This window comes from Corvus moneduloides, chromosome 2 (genome assembly GCF_009650955.1).
Source record: "Corvus moneduloides isolate bCorMon1 chromosome 2, bCorMon1.pri, whole genome shotgun sequence".
NCBI classification, from domain to species: Eukaryota; Metazoa; Chordata; class Aves; order Passeriformes; family Corvidae; genus Corvus; species Corvus moneduloides.
Window position 1 is genome coordinate 38,433,219 of NC_045477.1, and position 21,120 is coordinate 38,454,338.

Consider the following 21,120-nt stretch of genomic DNA (forward strand, 5'->3'; position numbering starts at 1 on the left):
ACTTGGTCTTGCTAAACTTCTTGTGTATGTATGTACAAAGAAAGGATATAAATTTATATGATGAGTAATATCCCCCAAAAATAAGAACCCTGGGAAAAATAGGAAGAAAGAAAGAACAAAAAAATCCTATAAAATGAAAAAACATTAAAGCCCAAATCTCAGTTTTTACAACAGCAGTATAAAACAAAAAGCAAACAAGCAATAAGAAATAGATGAAAATTCTAGCAATGAGAAAAACGTTCATCCTTCAGGACACATTTTTTATACTTTCATGTATTAAACATTGGAATCAGTCTGGCAATTAAACAAAACTTCTTAAGAATATTAAAAACACATTGTTCACATTGACTCCAAGGAATGAAAAGGAAGAAAAGAGAATGAAAAAGTAACACTTAAAAATTAAGAACATTCTTCACATGTGTTCTCTTTTTCAAAGAATAAAACAGTCGGCATTCAGTTCATCAAAGCAGGGGGTTTTTTTCCCATAAGATTTCACTACGTTAATAAGCTACTACAGCAGACATTGCACAAGAAGATGCGAGTGTATAACTTGTAAGACATTATTTGATCAGAATGAAAACATTAAAATACTTTTCAGTTTTAGCACTTGTGCACTGCTGATATACCTAATTTTAGGCCCATCAGACAAACATACTAAAAAAAAATATATTAGAGAATAGTTAGAGTATATCCATCCACAGACTGATACAAAACTAACAACACAGCAGTTGAAACAGTCTTCAAGTTCATCTTCAGCATGTGACATGTGCAGCCCTCATAGCATTAAAAAACAAAAACTAAATAAAAATTGTAGTATCCTTGAGACACAGGCAAACATAAGCTTCATTCTTCGGCTAGGAAGTCATTATCATACATTATCCATGGCCTTGCACTACAAACCTATTCAGCTTTGATGTCTTCTAGTCCATTTGTTAACCTGTTAAAACTCAGTGATTACACTAAAAAAGGGCACTACATTGCCAGGATATCCAAGGTAAAAGTAGCTGGTTTCAGAGCTGTGTGATAGCTTGTTGCAAACAGCATATTCCCTCCCTCAACAGCGCTGGAACTAGCTCCAGCTAGAGATGGAATGACTTACAGTATCAGTGATCGGTCTCCATATGCAAGTCCTTTTAATAGGCAAGAAATTGCTGGCTAGGACCACAGCTCTGCTGTGGATACATTAAAAGTCTGAGCACCCTGATGGCACTGAGGCATGGAACAACCTTTGCAACATTTCTGCCCCCTTGGTTAGGGCTTTTCAATCACAGAGGCACTCACCACTTATCCTGTGGCAGGTTTAAAGTTACGCTGCCTTTGACCTCATCTCCAAAGCGCAGATACCCCAGGGTGGCCAGTGAGATGTACAATGTCATGACTATTCCCATGCCAATGTTCAATGCCTGGGGGAAACGTGTGCTGTCCTTCATTCTGTTTTCCAATGGCAGTACCTGGAAGTAGAAGGAGAATCAATCACATTTTATATCCTCGGAGTAAAACTACTTGTCTCCCCTCTTTCAATGCCAGCTTCCAAAATTTAGGTGATTTTATAAATAAACAGGATTGTTCTACCATTATTTTTTATAGCCTGGATGGTCACACTGTTTTATGCACCCAATAGAAGCATTCCATTTTGAAAAGCACCTTTCTTGGTTGGAAAACAGCATCAGCGTGGAAACATAAAGCAGTATTTATAGCTTAGAAAAACTGTCAAGAGAAACTTACGGTGTTCTGATGAAAATACATAAGCAATATGAGTAACATTAATTTTCCTTTCTAACAAAATTTTTCAGAATCCAAGGATATTTCTCCTATTTCTATCAGGTATGCCTGCACTGTCAGCCTCCATCCCAGACAAACCTATTGACACACAAGCTCAGCCTCAGCATTCAGCCTCAGCTCTCCCAGCAGGGAATTTGGAGTCCATGACGACTGGAATGCGGTCCCATGCTCTTTTTCAGCTCTCTGACAGAAATAGGGCCAGGCACACTAAGCACTGCTTTTCCTGAACATATTGCTTTGAGCTTCAAATACAGTCAAGCCACCTCACTGGGTTTGCCACCACTTCAAAGTGAAGACACAGGCGTTGCAACCATTACTGCATAAAGTCTGCTGGAGATTGCCTTTTACTTGTACTCTACAGCATTCAGAAAAATACACTCAGTAAGTTCCAAATTAAGTTTTTAGACACCCAGATAAAATTTCCAGGTAAGGCAGTAAAACCAAATGACAAGCACACATACTGCTCTTCCCACCTTCAATTTCACCAGCAAAACAGATCCTCTTACATCACTAAAACATCAGCTGAAGGCTCCTAAACATGCATACTTTCCCCACCTCTTTCAGAAGAACTGTACAGTCATCTCAAATACTCAATATGGGATATAGTCCAAGATTAAGACACCTAATATTGTATGTCTACATCTAAGTGAAACATCTAAGCTTCTCTAATTAAGTTAAGTAATGAAAATCTAGGCAATACAGACAGTGGAATAAAGCTCACAGTTCAGCTTATCTTTCAGTAGACATACAGGTTATATTTGATGAACAGTATGGCACTGTTAATTAAAAAAGCTTGTTATCCCTGCTTAGCACGTAGGTCATATCTAATATAGACAAACAGTCTCAGTGCAATAGGGTTGCCCTGGAAAAGCTACTGTTCGTCATACAAAATTGCTTTTTAATTGACTGAATATTTACTATTTAAGCAATGTGAGTTATGAAAAAAACAGATTTCATCCACTAATTAACTAACAAATTGATATATCTGAATTGCTGGCATATTATTTTCTACAGGGTAATTACTCCTTTCCTCTTAGTCACCCACTGACATTTACTTCCTGACTTACAGTTGCATTTCACCACTGCCAATCCATCCCACATGGCCCTATTTCTCCCCTACCTGAAATCCCAAAGAAGTAATTTTACACTTGGGAACCAAGAGGTCCCTAAAAATGTGCACATTTAGAGGCAATTTTCATTCCTGTTCAATTAAAATACATTATACATCTTAACTTCTTTATATATTTCAGAGCCTCCACTGCTGATGTTGTTCCTCCAAGAAAGAACCTGAGCTTGGACTGTAACTTGATCTGGTGGGGAATGCAAAATTTAAAGAAGAGTTTCAAAAGTTAAATCAAATTTTAAATGACTGTTGAGCAGCAGGAAAAATACAAAAAGAGACGTGTGGTCTATAACAGTCTCTGACCAGGATATCTGCCTTTTTAATCTTTTTACACTTGAACAAAGTTCTTTTCACAGGCAGACAAGATTATCATAGAAGTGTCTATCTGAAACTTAGCCCGTAAATGAAAGTAAAGCACCAGTGGTACATACATGTTCATTGTGCTTGAGTCCAAAGGAAGCACTGAAATTTTCTTTTTAAATTTCTAACTATACTGAATTTTTTTATCTTTAGCATTTAAACCCAATCATTTTAGCATTTAAACCCAGAAGACCTGCGTTTCTCCAAGAAAACAAAAAATTTAAAAAAATTTAAAAGCAATTAAAAACCATTATAGGACAATGCTGTTAAGCATACACATTCTGCTTTTTAACTATCCACTACATCAAGTCATTAAATGCAATGATATCATCTCCTGTATACTTACGAGTAGATCAGAACAAAATACACCCATTTAAACTCATGTTCTCACATCACCAACCTCTCTTTAACACTACAACTTTCATTTATTCTGAGCTTAAGGAAATGATACACTAAAAGAAATTGAGGATAATAATACTGTTGGCAAGAGACACATTAACATGTAGATCTTGAAATTATATTTAAAAATGGTAATTCCTCCCTGCTTATCCTTGAGCTAGTACCAGGACTACATGTGCCTCCAGCCTGAATGGATGAGAATGAATGCAGCCTTTCCTGCATCACTCAGTCCAGGAGAGAGTGTCCCTTCCCAGTTCAGCACAAGCCTTCCCACGGCTCGGTACCTTCCCTGAGCAGCAGCAGCAGCAATCTCGAGACAGTCATCACTGCAGGAGATGCTTCCCTCAGTAAAACTGACCCCCAAAGGAATTATGTGAAGAACTTGAGCCAGGTTTTGTACAGTATCCAGTATCACCTACTCCAGACAAGCTGGAAAGTTCTATAGCTCATGGGATTAACATGAAGTGGAGTAACAACCAATTACATGTATGTTACACAAACACCCGGCTCCCCAAGTTGTTGAAGTCCATCGGGATCCAAAAGATCAGTGGAGTGCTCACAAGGAGACAGAGGCTGCTAGGAGATACAACGAGAGCCAGAGCTTGTTCTGAGACTGAGTCACTGGCGGGCAGCTAATGGGTAGATTTTCACTGCAGAATTTCTTTCCAGTCCCTGCACAGTTCCTCTTGCGATGACTTCAGAAAACCAAAACACTTCATCTGAATGCAAGAGACAAGGTTCTTTTCACAAATGCTTCTTAGTTTTGGTTTCAATGCTTCCTTTCTGGAACCAGGAGGTGAGATGAGTTAAGATTCAGTTTCAAATACATATTTTTTAACCTTTTTTTTTAATGACTCTCTTCTGTGCTTCTGATTTCCATGCTGTGCTTCCTTCAAGCTCTTTCTCCCTCACTTCACACTGTTGTAGCCCTGTGAAATCACATATTTTAGACTAAGCTTATGCTTCTCATAATTTCTCAATTTCCATCCTTTTTTTTCCTCCTCATTGAATAAACTCTCTATCATGTTTCTCTGTCACCTGCTTCACGGATTTTTTCCTATAATTTTTGAGACACTTGCACATGTCACTACTATTATCTTCCTTGAAACTTAATATTAAGTTCTTTTAGTTACAATCAAACTTTGGTTTCTTAAAATTGCAAAACAAGCACAGTACCTCTTGCCTTCATCCCCCAAATAAATTCAAAAGTACCCATAATTTACTGGCAAAGAATCATAATTGAATGTTTGAAATAACCTGGCTAATCTGATATCATCCATTATGCAAAGTGCTTTCCCCTTCATTTCAAGCTGCTTGAAGTAGGTATAAACATCCCCAATAATATCACTGCCTCCTCATCCCTTGCCTTGAATATCCTGCTTCACTCACAGCAAGTAAGCTGCAGGGGACTGCCTGATTTTAATCAGAAATCTCTACTGTACTTTTCATATAACTGCACCAAAAAAAACCCATAAGAGAATTCAACCTGCAGGTAACCAAATAAACTATTATTTAATTTTCATAACCACTGAAAGCTAATCTTGTAATGGATAGTTTAAGAGCAGACATGCCTAATGTTTAAATACATATAGTCATTTTTTCATGTCTCAGGAAATACCACTAAAACGGCCATCTTTTATGCCCTGCACTTTTAAAATAAGTATTTCAGGTAGACAGCTATATAAAAGTTTTGACTGGCTTAAGCTAGAGACAAGTCAAGAATTTTGGAAAATTAAAACCAATATATTTATCAATTTACTCAGGGAAAAAAATCCATCTGTAATCATGCCCTACAGCAGCAAAATAAAGCTCTGTTCAGTCAAAGCAAAAAAGCTGAGGAAGCTGGTATCAAAGGTATTCAAGGTATGTAAACCTAAATTCTACTACCTAACCTCCAAAGACAAAATATTAAATTCTCAGCAAACCAATGCAGCCCAGGCCTGGCCCATTCCTTCTTGTCTGCAGAAGGTAGCAATGAATTCATCTGTTCACTGCAAGGTGGATTTACAACCACACAGCCTACGGGGGAACCGTCTGCAGAAAAAGTATAGTTATATCAAGTAAAATAATAGTAACAGCATACATCATTATTACATTGTTATGTTTGCTTGCCCATCCTTGTCCATCTTGTCTCTCACTGCACAGAAAAAGTCTCATGCAATATTTTGAGCAACAGGCTTCTATTCCATCACTTTTAGACACATTTTTAAAGCTCACTCTCTTCAGTAAGCTACAGAACACATCACTATTAGGAACACGTACAATAAACAATCCAATTTTCCTTAACAGATCCTTCATGACTGCAAAAAAAAGGGCAGCTACTATTACCCAAGGAAAAATGCAAGCGAAATGGTGACTGTACATCAATTTTTATAGTCAAAGTTTTATATGAAATAAATAAATCGAGAAGACAAGTTCTCACTACAGAACACAGTACCTTCTGAAATCTGCTGAGCAATTCCAATCACTCCAAAAACCAATCTCCTTGGATTCCAGTAAAGTCCCTTTCCACTTGTTTCACCAGAAAAAGAATTACTCACATACACAAAAAAAACCCACACCCAATCTACTGCCCTATTCTGATGGCCTTGATTTAACAATGCTTGAAGGAATTGTGTAAATCTTACTTAGCTTGCCATCCAAACCTTGCATTTTCTCCAGAGGTTCTTTTCTCTTTTTTTTCTTACGTTCAAGAATTTATTTATCACTTCATTATTACATTTATTTAATCTTTAGCTTGCTCTGAAACTTAACAGAAGTTCTGCAAGTTTGTGTATTATCATGTCCTATGTGACTTTATTTGTGAACAAAATCCAAAAAATTTCTCTTCAGTGTAAACTGAAAATGATAAAGCAGCAGTTCTGTTCAGTCACCAATATTTTTAAATATTTGTCCTGTCAAAATCACTGAAGTGTTATATGCTTTGCTGGCCTTTACAATAGTATGTAATTTTACCCAGCAAAAGATGTATGCTAATAGAAAATTATGTTTCTAGTTTATCAGACAGCTCCAGCCCCCACTCATTTGGACTGCAGCCTACAAACTATACAGTGCTATGGTCTAACATGTTCTGTGTAAGTTACGCTACTCTCAAAATTTACACCAGCTAAGTGATAAAAGAAAAAATTACTTAGAAATGCAAGTGTTGCTAGAGGGTATATTTCAATCTACTGAAATAACACATAGAGATATAGTACATGATTGTGTATTTCTGGACTCTTTCTGGCTCAGGAGGAAAGAAATTAAATTTCCCAAAGCTGCAATGGCACTTAAATGTTTATTCCAGCCAATTATCAAACCCACATTGAATTTAAGTCCCCTTAAAATAAGTTACAATGATTACTAAGTTCTCACCTATCCCTACCTGCTTCTTCATAGGCAAGAGACAAAACATTTACAAACTTCAATCTGTTTCAGTGCAAATGGTTTAAAGTAAAAGGTCTTCCCAAAAGGTCTTTCGCCTTTTATCCAAAATGCTCCTCCACACAGATGTTGCTTTTGTTGCATGTCCCTTTAGAAGCTAAGTATACACATAATGCAAGGTCCTACATGGGGCTGAGCAAATTCATGACTGCAGAAGTGAAAAAATAAATTATAATGGTTTCCACTGAGGATTAATGAGTTTGACAGGAAATAAATGAGATTAAGGACCTACAAAATTTTATAACTCTAAATACAGGAATTTCTCTGTCCTGGGATAGGGAGCCTTGAAAATACAGCCATGTACACTCCTGGATCAACAGTTAAAAACAACAGGACCCCAACACAGAAAGTGTTATGCATGTCACGTATTGCATTTTACACAGCCATCACTGAAAAAAATAGCCATCCAATTCTGAAAAAAACCCCAATCAATCCAAATAGAAAGAAGAGAAGATACTAACGACTGTAGTTTTCCTAGAACAGCTCCATACCCTTCGGCTTGACTTGGGAGCCCACCACCGTGACAGCTGCACTACTCAACACCTTTCCTGTGAAGCACTCACACAGCTCAAGCACAAGCCAAGTCAAAGAATACACAAAGCCAAGTTGAAGAACACACACCATATCACTTCCTGCTATAATCTTCTCGTTCCAAATGCCTTCACCATTCCAACATTTTTCCTTTCCACCTCTCCCATTTCTTTTAGGATTCTTTTTTCTGCTGCCCCTGACAAATCAGTATGATTTTTCAACCACAATGTTTATTAGGGAGCCATTACTGATGCCTGCAGAAGTGTTCAGCAGTACATTATTAGGGCTCTCAAATCTTGGAGAACATGTATTAACAAAAAATTTAGGTTTAGGAAAACTATCCTTCAGTGAACATTCAGGAACACTACTGAGTTTAAAATTCCTTTGACAAAATGATAGGTCTGTTAATACCTACTATTTTCAGCCATAAAATAAAATAACTTTTTTTTCCCAACTGTTGTCTCCATCATGCTTGATTCAATAAACGTAAATTATTCTATGATTTACAATGGATTTAACTTAAAAATAAATATGTTGGCAAAATATTTAAGAGGTAAACTAGAACTTAAACTTTATTTATTGTTACATAGATACAAACACGCACACACTGCAATGCTACTGTCATCAATGAAAAGGCTGCACAGAGCCTATTATTGATGGTAAAGTTAAGATGCTGCTGATTAAATGAGAGACATGAAAGTCTAAAACCAAGGATGTAAGCATTTATTCTAGCTAGCTGCTCTCTCCAGGAAAAGTTACTAACATTTCTGCATCTTCAGAGTTATATTCAAAAGCTTTGTCACATCATGAAGACTTACATTTATATATTACTTAGATAATTCCATACACTGCAGGTTAAGTACTCACTCAGAACATAACAGAAGGGAAATCTTATCCAACCATAACAAGTAAGTTCACAAAAGCTGCAGTTTAGAAGACCTACAGAATGATGGGCCAGGGGAACAAAAAATCCGGCTCCAGAAAAGCAAATGAAACTACATAAATATTCCTTCCTGAAATTATTAACTATGCTTCTTAATTATATGTAATAGCAGCCTAAGTAGCGTGTGTATCGCTCTGCCCCTACTTCATGTATAATTAAGGCAGACAAGTCTTCCATCTAAGACAGGGTCACATCTAACAGGAAAATTGGCTTCTGTGCCTCACCGAAGCCATGTCTCAGACCCCAAAACCCACCTACCACAAGCTGGCAAGGCAGAGCACGACAGCTTGGCACTCTGTCACTCTTGCTCTTTGCCCATTCTCCAAAGTCACCAACCACATCATGATTAAGAAAAGGTTCAGGCAAGTAAGCAGTAAACTTAAACACCTTTGTTCTGCGATTGTGTAAACGCATGTGTATCTTAGGTTTTGTAAGGAAAAAGAAACATTTGGATGTTGTGAGCATGTGTGTGGAACGCTGCCTGAAAGAAAGTTATCCTCGGGAGCCTTCTGTTTGTGTTATTAAGAATTGCCTTTAAAATAGGAAGTAATAAAAGTCCAGTATGTACAAACAAATGGTTCTTCAGGGTGAAAGCAAACTTCTCCATTCTCAGGAAGTGGAAATTACTGGTAAGGAATATTTTACATGATAAAGAGGTGATATCAAGTTGTCTGGTACTTTATCAACCTTCATCTGAATTGGGCAGATGTACATTTTTTACAGTTTCTGATACAATGTCTTTTTATCTGCTGTATCTAACAACATTCTCTGTTTCTACACACTTGCTCATAATTATATCCTGATTTTGCTACAACACACTTCTTGCTGACACGACATCTAAAGTCCACATTTACCATGTGCGTTTAGTAGTAGGTCATCTCCACAGTCATCAAATCCAGCCACCTACACTCGCTTGTCCAAATACAGAGACATCCTCAGAAAACTCCCACCTTTCATATTTTGAGGATACAAGTCTTTGCATCATCTCAAAAGAATACCAACAGAATTTATATCCCTGGTCCAAAGAGCTGATGCCCCAAGTAGATTTAGATGATGTCATGTTACCTGTTAAATGTCTGCTTCTGACAAATCCAGTCTGGTCTTAAGGACAAGGGAAGCATGCCACTGGGTTTCTTTTTTTAAAGGACAATATTAATCTGTCAAAAGAGTTTTTGACAATGAGAGGCTTTTATCTCAAAGCCACAGGCCTAACAAGCTCATCTGCATTACTTTCAAAATCCAAATAATGACATTTTAAAATTATAATCCACTTAGTTTTCTCTTTATAAATCTTCTGGAATTGGTTAGCTGCTCCTAATGTGATTCCAGAGCCTGTCTTCTGGTATACAAATACCACCATATCTTCAGCTGCAAAGCTGTGATATCCAAGTTCAAAAGCAGTTTGAATAGACATCTTCAAGTAATAGGCCAAAATATAAGAAGTCTTATTTTCCAAACCTAAAACTAATGCTGGAAAGTAATGTTTTTCTCTTCACTAAGCTAATCTGTCTGCAGCACTCAACAGGAGGGAAAAAAAATCATACTCAGTTGTAAAAACTGTAGTTAACTTAGCATATTTATATGTAATGGAGAAGGGCAATTATATTTCTTGTTTAAATGTCATGATTCTATTGCACCCTTCTTCCCCCTGAAGCTTATTATAAAATATCACTTCCACATTTGGCTTTGTTTTTTGTATCTAGAACAAGAAACCCAACCAGACTTTTGACGCAAAATATTCATGAAGTGTACCTGCTATTACATAAGCACAACATTATGCACAGCTATTGCCTGCACGTGGCAATGCTACAGACAGAGCCAAGGCTGAAGGCATTGGTTTACACCCTTATAGAAAGTGCGCTCAAGACTCTTGACTTCATTTTGGGCAAACTCAGTCTGAAGTTACTTTCAATTCAGAAACAAAACCATCATATTCATTTTAAAACCAGGCCTATGCACCTTTGGAGCATAGAAGAGGCACTCAAGCACGGCTCTTATAAAATAAGGTTACGTATTCTTCACTCCATTGCACCACCTGCAGCTCTTGTATCCAAGAAGTAGCATGGGTACTCTCTTCTGTTCTATGGCCTGAACATCAGCCCCATGCTTTGCCAGGAAGCATCATCTGGCACAGGGAACCCACAACCAGAGAGAACCAAACCACCGAGGGAAAGCAGCAGCTGCAGAATCTCCCAGCCCCAGCACAGTCCTGTATTCAAAAAGGCCCACTGAGGGCTGAATATACATTTTCTCCACCTCCAAAGCAACATTCTGCCTTCTGAATCAAAATCTTCACTCGAAAGCTTAAACAAAACCAAGTATCTTAAATGGTTTGTTGCATCAACTTAAGAGTATTGCATTTCTGTTGCCACTGCTGTTCCATAAATTGAACTGATGTCACTAGGCAGTATGATTTTCACAAGGTCACCCTGATGATTTTAAAATCTAAACTTACAAGTGTTGAAATCCCAAAGCAACTCTCGACACTATGAATGGTAACCCCCAGACTGACAGTACTGAGCTCTCAGCTGCTGTTTGCTAACTTGGTATCAAGGGGTGCCCCTGCTGCCAACTTCCCCGGTTTCCCCAGTAATGATCTCCCCCCAGCTGCCAAGACAATCACCATTTGCAGCATCAACCCTAGACCAATCTGCAGTAACCCCTCTTTTTACAGACAACTCTAACAGGCAGCAACTAAATGAATAGCACAAGCAACCGAATGTAGCACTTCTCAATCCTGTTACAAGTATCACTCAGAGCATAGCATGAATTAACATTAATCAGCTCTCCAATAGCACCAACCTTATTCCTGCTGCAGCAGTTGTAGCAACAAATCAACAACTTGCCTGGGCTTTAGCAAAATGACAAAATTGTTCAAACCCACCATCAAATAAGAGTCTAAACCGATCTCACAGGCAGATAGGAACAGCTGGAGTCATCACATTAATATAATTAATTCATCGTATTAATTGTTTTATTTTAATGAAAAATATCTCAAAATAGTTTTATAACACTGGCTGATGAAATGTTTAAACAGCTCTTAATATTACCCAAGTGCTACTTTCTAGGTACTATCTTGGTTTCTTTGAGATTCTGTATTTCAATTATAAATAGTTCACCTTTCCTCCTTTGAGTTATTACAGACTCCAGTCAGTAAAATTGAGGTTCTTAAAGTCTATTTATCTTGGGATTGACTATAGCCAAAGCAACAATATTCCAAATTCCATAGTACTGATTTTCTTATTAGACTATGACAGCTAAGTGGTCCTAAGCTAATGACAGATTTTAACCAAAACCCATGTTCATACATTCATCATCTATGAGACAAACATGGTCTCTCAAGATCAAGAAGAAAATTCCAGCAGGAACCTGCTGAATCATTGCATCTCTCTGAAACACATTCCCTTTAGTGAACAGGTCCTCTGTTTTATTAGTGTCACTAATTTTTATTAGTTACTAATGAACTAAAGTCATATTTTAAGTGATGGCAAGTGCTAAACCAAAAGAAAAAAATAAATATATAATTTGGAATAATGGGATGGAAAAAAAAAAAACCCATAAAACCAAAAAAACCACACTGAGGGCAGTTTTCCTCTCTTGTCAGGTTCTGCTTAAGATGACTGCACCTGCCCAAAACCTCAGAATTTCACTGTCCCTTTCCATAACACCCAGTAATTGGGCAGCTCTCAGGATGAGAACTGGAATAACACACATTCGGATTCAAGGAAAAGGAAAAACGAGACCTTAGAACTCTTTCAGGCCAACTTATTGCATAAAATTAAGCAGTCAAAACGAACTTTTCTGAGGATTAAGACCTTAAGGCTTCTTCAGACAGCTTTGCAGTAATATGTGTTATTTGCAAGACATTCCAGAACAGAATCCAAGATCAAGTCTCTAAAAACCAGTCCGAGATTACATAAATCCATTTTAAGTGCCTGCAGTCAGACAGAGTAGACTAAGGAGCCAATCTAATTAAATGGAGCTTTTTTTTTTCCTTATCAGAACAACTCGACCACATGGATATAGGAACGACAGGAGGTAACAAGTTACCACACACCAGCTACACAACAGGCTTATTATGGTAACCTCTTGAGCTGTAATAACTAGTTATCAATTTAATCATTCACCAAGAATTATACTTAATATTAATTACGTAAAGAGGAAATGTCTTGTCTTGCTTTGCTTCACTAATCTTTTTTTTATTTCATGCTTCAACAACTTTGTTTAGTTCTGATTATTCAAATATATGAAATAATTTTTTCTTCAAATCTTCTCTTTAGTGCAATCAAGTACAGCATAAGCAAACACAGCAAACAGACTGCATGCTCAAAATATCCCTGAGAGGCAGGGACATCTTAATATCATTCTGCATATAAGGAACAGACATTAAGCTATAGATTTGCACTTTAATTTCAATTCGTAAAGGTAGCCATGTTAATGGTCTTGTGTAATGTAAACACACACACAAAGTGTATTGAACCATAGTGAACACAAACATTTAATTAGCTTGCAAACACTGGTAACGAAGTGAAAACTTAACCAGACTTTTCATTTGCTTTGAAGAGGAAGTAAATTATGACCAAGCAAAAAACAGAGACAGCCTATACAGAAATACATGCAATACCTATATAACACTAATATCTAACAATATAAAGCAGTATTTTTATGTTTTAAAGGTAAAAACAGAATGAACCCTACATCACTATAAATAGAGAATAAAATAAATAGAATAGAATAAAAGAGGGAAAATAAAATAAATATGAATAGAATAAAAGAGAGAAAAAGATTTGGAGGTCTTAAAGAACTCTCCAGGGAGTCAAACAAGCAAATGTTCTGGGCTGTTCTTTACAAGGCTTACATTGGAAGTCAATGCTGCTACTACTGATGTAAATTTAAGGAGCTAATTCGTCTAACGTGCCAGAAAATAATTACTATAAACCAATTCCCTACCTATAATTCAATAAGCTACTGCTAACAAATGATAAGCCTTCACCATTTTCCCGAGGCTTACAGGATTCTCACTTGGGATTCTCTGGCTACAAATACCTGTGTGCTATGCAGTACATGAGCAAACCTGATACGATCTGGGACACTCTTCAGATTTACTGTGCATGACACACACAGTAAGTCCAGTCTGTCCCAGGCAGACTACATAACCTAAAAGTAACAACCTTAGTGTAGTCCAATTTGATTCTCTGAGCCTGGGGAGGTTTTTTTCCCCAAGACCTCCAGGCATCAAATAATCTCAGACAAACAACTGATTTCCTATAATGAAAGTTCCAGATGGATGGAAAAGGAAAGATGTCCAGATAGACAAATGATAGCTAAACCTCTGCATCCATCAGTTTGTATGTGAGAAACAGTGGAAAACAGTTTGAAAACACACTTTTGTAACGTAAGGTAAAAGGTTTTCCTATTCAGCTCTTCTGCCACTGATAAGACAGCAGCAAGGTAAAATAATCCGGTTTAAGTCAGAGTTGTCAAATCCAAAAAAGAAAACAGACTTGAAAATCTTCTGTGGTATATGAGTGACAGAATCATTTCAGACTAATAGCATGCTGGTTTGGAGTTGTTTTAGTTTGGGTTTGTTTGGGGTTTTGATTGGGGATGGAGGGGAGGAGGGGGGACAGAAGGAGGGGTTGGTTGGTTGTTATTAAATTTTAAGCATACACTTTAAGCGTAACACTTGTCTAAGTATGTAAATATGTAACAAATAAAGCATATACAGTAATTTCCCAACAATTTATGACCTACCATTCCCAGACATCTCTTTAGCTACTTTTTAAAATTTATCAGGTGGAACAAAAATGGTTAACTAAAGACAGGAAAGCTCATGTCTTTACAAACAATTTGATGGGTGAAGGTATGGGTAACATCTTTGAAATGGGTCTTAATGTCTCTACTAACTTTGGGCAGCCGGTTTGTTGCAGAGCCCACTCAGCTTGGCTCCTGAAACAGACAAGGGCCTGCACAAGCCTGGGCTTCTGCACTTTGGGGTAAAACAGTAGGTTCAACGGGGGAATATGGGGTAGGCAGTTCGGGAAGGCTGTACCTTCCTAGTACCTCAGCCAGTGGGGAAAGGAAGAGGCCAGGACATGAGGCCGGGAGTTGCGATAAAAGGAGGCTGCGCCCTCCGAAACCTTGAGAGAGAAAACCCCACGGGCGTGTGCCCCAGTCGACTCCCTCCTTTATTCAAATAAAGTTGCAGGACTCCTTTGTCTCCTCTTTGGACCTAAACCTCAGGCGTTTGTGGATTTTCCTGACATTAACTATTTGGGACTAAAGGCATTTTTGCAATTTGGGAGGGGGCTAAGCATCCAAATGATGGGGATGTTGTGTCCTCAACTTTTGCCTTATTTGACCAGACAAATTAATCCCTTTCATACCAACACAGGAGATTAGTGCTTCAACAAAACCAAGAAAATAACAACAGGAGTGAAACTGCCTGTATCCCCAGCATAGAGCCAGTGATTCTGAAAAGTCAGTAAAAAGCACTTACCACACCAATTCCTTCAAAAGCAAATACTGCAGTCCCAAAAAACAGTGGGTATTTCTTCCAGCCAACCATAGAAGGCAGTTTTCGAGGATCTGCTATATCCTGAAGAAAACAAAGCAAAACAGTGCATTAGCTCTTCCTACAATTTTGATTGATGTATTATGCTATATGAAAGAAAACTCAGTACATGTCGACAGTGGTGTATACCTTGCTATTTACAATCCCTGGTTTTCCTCCCAAACTTAGTCCTTTATACACATTTATAGCCACCTTCCCACACAGAAACTTGCAGATGTATTTATTCTAGGTTCTATCACTGTCACTAGGTATTTTCACATTTAAAGTATCACACTGGTGTGCATGCGGGAGCATGAATTAAAACAGAAGGGAAAAGTGCACATCTTAAATCTTATCTTCTGCAAACTTCTTAGTGTACTGCTCTTTCTAACCTGCTTTTGTACTGCACAGATATTCTTCATAACCATGAGGGACACTAAAATAACATCTCTTTAATACAAGCCAAAGTCCTGCAGAATGATTAATTGCTCTTACCCAAATTTTTTTTCAGAACTTCTCCTGCCTCCTTGCCAGCCAATATCTCTCATTGCCTTCTTCCCCATGCTCCACTTCCCACTCATCAAAAGACATATTTTTATTATCTAAAATTAAGATGCCTCAAATACAAGATACTGCTGCCTTTCAGAAACTGTCAGTCAGTGTCTATCTATCAGAAACCAACTGCTACATGCAACAAACATAACTTTGCCACACTGGAAAAAACAGATAGTAAACTTTTTTATACTCACTCTAACAATATACTGGTAAATAATTACCAGGCTGACAGCCATGGACAGATTGGCAAGCAATGAAAGCAAGGACAGGTTCTTAAGGTCACGAATGAAGACCAGGAGGACCAGGAATGGTAGGAAGCACAGCATGTATACTCGTAAATCAGTATTCCTTTTCTCAGAGGAACTGCCAGTGGCACTAACATTCATGGGAGCAATCTTACTTTCCAAGAATCCTTCATGGACCTTTATTAAAACAAACAAACAAACAAACAAACAAAACCAAATGTTAAACAGCGGTAGCAGTGAGTATATGGTCACATTGCTGTTTTCCTATAGGGAAATTTGTCCCTCTGCTTCACCTGGTGAGTGACAGGAATTTTGAGATCCCTGTACGTGTACTCTCAGTGCAGAGAGGAAGACAAGGCACTTCTACACAAGTGTTTCACACTTAAGGCAAATGATGAAATCCGGGCTTGAAAGCATCATTATCCCACCACTGACTAAAGAGGAAATTTACACGTGCAGTTTAGATCAGATTCCTTTCAGAAAGGGAGAGTTTGGTAAACTGGAAGCAAGCAAGACAGATCTGGGCCTAAATCTTAAGAGTTTGACTTTTCCTAGGGAGAGTAAGGGAGTTAGATGATAAAATGCTATTGCACCTGAGTTCAGTGCCTAACAGCCTTATGCCTTCACCATGCACATCATAGCAGCATACACACAAAATAATGTTAGAATATGAACATGCCTGTCTTTCATTTAATTCAAAATAATTTTTTTCACTCTTCACTTTTTTATTAATGAATATGAACTCAACTCTAAAAACCAGAAGCTCTGACAGAGTTGAGTCCTGTATCTATTAAACTGATACAAATTAATGCCTATAAATTAACAGTAGCACACAATGTGACAGTTCATTAGGGTTTTTTGTACATAACATTATAATAGTTGCCTGTAGTGCAAATCAGAATATTGAGTTTGGGACTACTCATGACTCTCATGGCTTCTTTTGGGAAAAAGTCAGTGTGGCTTCAACTGCCAAAAATTTATTTTGTGGAAATGTACACAGCCATCTGTGCTGTGTGCAAACCACAATCAAAACATCCAGAGCTGGTGGTTATTCAGCTTGCTGCAAAATGATAACAGTTCAATTTGTTTTAAATCTCATCATGTTGTTTCCCTTAGGTACCCCTTCCTTCCCTACCATTGCATTCACCATCTTACAAATCAGCCTATGACTGTACTTAATCTACTCACGCTGCATGAAGCCTTTGGCTTGATGGCTACAAAATACCTAGACAGTGAAAAAAAAATTAAATTCCTTATAGCACAGAGACAAACAAAAATGCTAAACTGATACATAACTGAAATAACTCACTTGATTTCCATTGTTTCAAACAATCCACAAATTCAGGAAGAAAGAATAAACTTAAAACTATTTTGTCTGTAACCAAAAGCACTGTGCTTTTTTTTTTCCACTATGAAAAAGGAAAAGCTCAATGATACAATTCTGCAACCGCATGTTTTCCAGAAATCTCATTTTCTATGAAAAGAGTCACTGGTCATCATGGAAACACTGATGGTTTCTACCTTACAAGAATCTAAAGTGTCACTTGCAAGACATTTAACATCTGTTAGTTTTCATTAAGATATCATTTTCAGAAAGCTACAAAGAAGATCTAATTACATTTAGAATTGAATTCACACAGCTACAATAACTCAACTTTGCCAAGCAGTAAGTCAAACACTTAACCAAATTACTTCCCTAATGCCACATGAAATAAAGCTCTCTGTGGAAGTTTCCTGCTTTCCCACCATACTCAAAACAAAAATACAGAACAAGCACTTTAGGCCTTTCACTTTAACAGGTCTTGTGTGTTTACTTGCTCGCATGCATTTGCAGGAAGCCAGAGGTGTTCTGCACACAAGGACATGTAAAAGAGCTTCTAAGAATCACAGTGTGATTTGAGCACATAAACTCTCTGCTACAATAAATATTTAGCCCAGTGCGTCCTCAATCTGTACAAATATCTGTAGCCTGATGAGCTATTAGAAAAAAAAGAAATAAAACATGTATTCCTTAAAAAACCCAAACCAAACAAAAAATTAGCAGGCAAGATACAGTTCAGGTTCTAAACCACATTTTTGCAATACCACAGTATAAACCAGCTTCTACTCAAATAATTGCAATCATTCAAACACTTCAGTTTTCCCTTAAAGACAGAGGCATTCCCTTAGTATACACAAACCCCAATAGAAAGTGCCTGAAGTCAGAAATATTTTTTTTCCTATTACCACCACCAAATTCCAACTAGGCATTCAACCAGAGTTTACTGGCTAATGCAGCTGGAAAATGCAATGTACAATACTCCATAAAATTTCATTCAAATTTTGGTCTATTGTGATCAGCTACCCTGATGGCTGTGTGTGATGAGATCACATCTCCACATTGTGTTAGGTAGGTGTAGTCACACAAAATAGCCTTAATAATTATCTGCCTTTTACTTTCACAAGAATACAGAGGAAAGCACAGAGAAAGAACATACTACAGCTACACACAAACTCTCCACAACCTCCATCAGGGGAATGGATACTGATGCACAATCAGCAAAACACAGCTGACTAAAATTGTCAGACTGTGCCTCCCTGGCCCCACCTTCCCACCTCCCATTTGCACCTTTTAGATAGGAGTTATATTTCTGCAATAAACCACAATACCATAAACCGCTTGATGATATTGTAAGCACGGTAACCCTTCTCCCTACATTGTTCCCTGCTCCAGAATTCACTGGAGAACAAAATGGAGGCCAAATGGATTCTCAAAAACTTCATGACTTGTAGGAGCCTGTAGCAGGTCCTGTTCCTTGAAATGCAGTTTAAAGAAAGAAGACAGGGCATCAAAGACATTCTAGCTGGGAAGGGGAAAAAATTTTTAAAAAAATACAAATAATGAAATTCTGGACCTGCTCAGTCCAGATTACTATTGTACATTAACCGGATTTGCAGTCACAGCTGTCTTTAGTCTGAGCTACGAGAGGTACCTATTTCTTGTATGTTTTTTGACCATTTTCTCTTGCCCTCCCATTTGACCTCAGTACAGAACTTGCCTTCATTTTCTAGACAAACCCTTTGCAGTGCTGGGGGGCTGATCTTAAGTCCTCCAAAAGCCACTTCTCCAAGCTGAACAAGCCCAGTTTTCCCAGCCCTCAGAGGACAAGTTCTTCAGCCCCAATCATTTCAGCAGCCTCCCCTAAACTCACTTCAGTCTGTCAATGGCATTCCAGTATTGAGGATTCAATACTGGAAGAGTATTCTATATATGGTCTAACAAATGGGAAGTAAAGGATGACAATCACTTCCCTCCATCTACCAGCAATTCCTCTGTTCATACAGCCTGGGATGCTGTTGCTTTCCTTTGCTACCAGGGCACACTGCTGGCTCACGATCATGACCACTACTCTCTGAACCTGACCATACAAACAGCTTTTTATTCTCTGCAGCTAGTTGTCCGTCCATCCATCCATCCATCCCTTCATCCAGACCATAACAAACTTACTTGGATACAAGGATATTGTCAAAGACAGCATGGAAAAACTTGCTAAAAAATTCAAAGTAGCACGTAGTGCTTTCTCATCATGTACAAATTCAGATTCATGTTATGGACACAGTTGTACTGATAAAAGAGCACAGGAGAACACAGTTTCTTCCCTTTTTTGGACATATCTACCTTTAAATCAATGTCACATCAAGAGAGCAGCTTTAACAACACCAGTCAGAGCAGTACCACTCGTGGGCTTAGGCAAGACCAGAGGAAATATCCCCTAAAGGTGGATTTCGAGACGTGAAAAAATCGTGATGCTGCACGTGGACTCAGAAGAGGCATACCAAATAAGATCCAACAAGGATTAATCTTGTGGGAGAACTAAACAGGCAAGAGTTACTGACAGGTCAAAGAAGGCTGAATCAGAAAGTAAAATGCAAAAGTTATAGAAAGTAAGGATCACTACTCTCCCTCTCAGAGTGGAGCAATTGGCTGTGGGAGATTTGACAGCAGAGAGTAACAAAGGAAAACTCTAAGGAAGATGAGATTATACTAACTTGTTCAGGTGAGGGCTAACATCACCATGACTTTGAAAGTGTTTTCCTAAATTTTGCTTTTAAAAATTGATCAGACAACACTTAAAACTGTTCCAAAAGTACCAAAATACAAAACAGCAGGAAGAATTTGGGGTTTTTAAACTTTTTCATATGCTGTTTAGTTCTTCACAAATTTATTGCTGATTGTGTTAGGATGGACTAACAACTATTTAACCTAGTCTCCTAAATATTAGAAACAATATTACCTCAGATTTCTGCTCTGAACAATAATCATTTTCCATCTCCTACTGCTCTCTCTCTAGGTGCATAACTGCATATGGCAGTCATGCTGAGCGAGGAACAGCCAACACTCGATGCCTTTGTCCTGAACACAATTGTCTTTGTCCTGAACAACGCAACATGATCTGAAGTGTCAAATATTTCCCTAAACCACACGAGGAAATATCATGATGGTTCTAGAAAGGAAGCACATAGCCACTGAAGTCACTAAGCATAGTGATGTCCCCAGACACAAGACTACATCAGGAGTCACTTCAGTTATTCAAGCGTTAACTTACCATGCTGGTGTGATGTCTGAAACAGTTTGTTTCACTCATTTACACAGTCCAAGCACAGTGTCCACCAGCTTCAGCTAAATCCAGGAAGATCAAACACTTGTGCAAATCTAGTTACCATGTTCCTTCTCCACTCAGAAAACTAATGCACAATTAGAGGCTGCAAAAAATTCAGTTCAACTAATGAACTCGCTTCCTTCTTATGGGAACTATCTCAGAAGCAAGAAATAATTCCATTTCCTTAGTCTCTTCAACTGAGACCACTGTTTCCTTGCCTGTATCCCAAAACACTCTTTCCGTCATGCAATTTTATGGACTTCTCAACATCCAGTGAGCTCAAAACAGCAGTCCTTGAACTCACTGGTTCCTCCTAATTTCTTCCTTACTCAGCTCAGAGCAACAGCCAGTGCAATATACAAGCCCAGATCTGGCACAAAATCAGTATGTTATCAGAGAGATAACCCTGTAATTTGGCACGAACAGGCCAAATAAATGTTTCACAGTTCATTTAGTTCTGGCACTTCATTACTACTTACTATTGTACTTTGCAACATTTTTAACACATCCAGTTATATGATTAAGCACAATTTCCAAAGTTTTGTGAGTTTTTTCCCTAAAAAAAT

At 37.9% G+C, this 21,120-nt stretch overlaps 1 protein-coding gene across 4 annotated transcripts in view; it reads right to left on the reverse strand.

The window, feature by feature from the left end:
* The window catches only part of SLC36A4 (solute carrier family 36 member 4), a 77,916-nt gene that overhangs the window by 39,292 nt on the left and 17,504 nt on the right, over positions 1 to 21,120 (reverse strand). For all 4 annotated transcript variants that reach the window (XM_032099148.1, XM_032099151.1, XM_032099150.1 and 1 more), the window contains 3 exons: positions 15,864 to 16,091; positions 15,061 to 15,159; positions 1,282 to 1,451 (listed from right to left, as the gene is read on the reverse strand). In XM_032099148.1, coding sequence (XP_031955039.1) covers positions 1,282 to 1,451; positions 15,061 to 15,159; positions 15,864 to 16,091 — 497 coding nt within the window. The remainder of the gene's footprint in view (positions 1 to 1,281; positions 1,452 to 15,060; positions 15,160 to 15,863; positions 16,092 to 21,120) is intronic.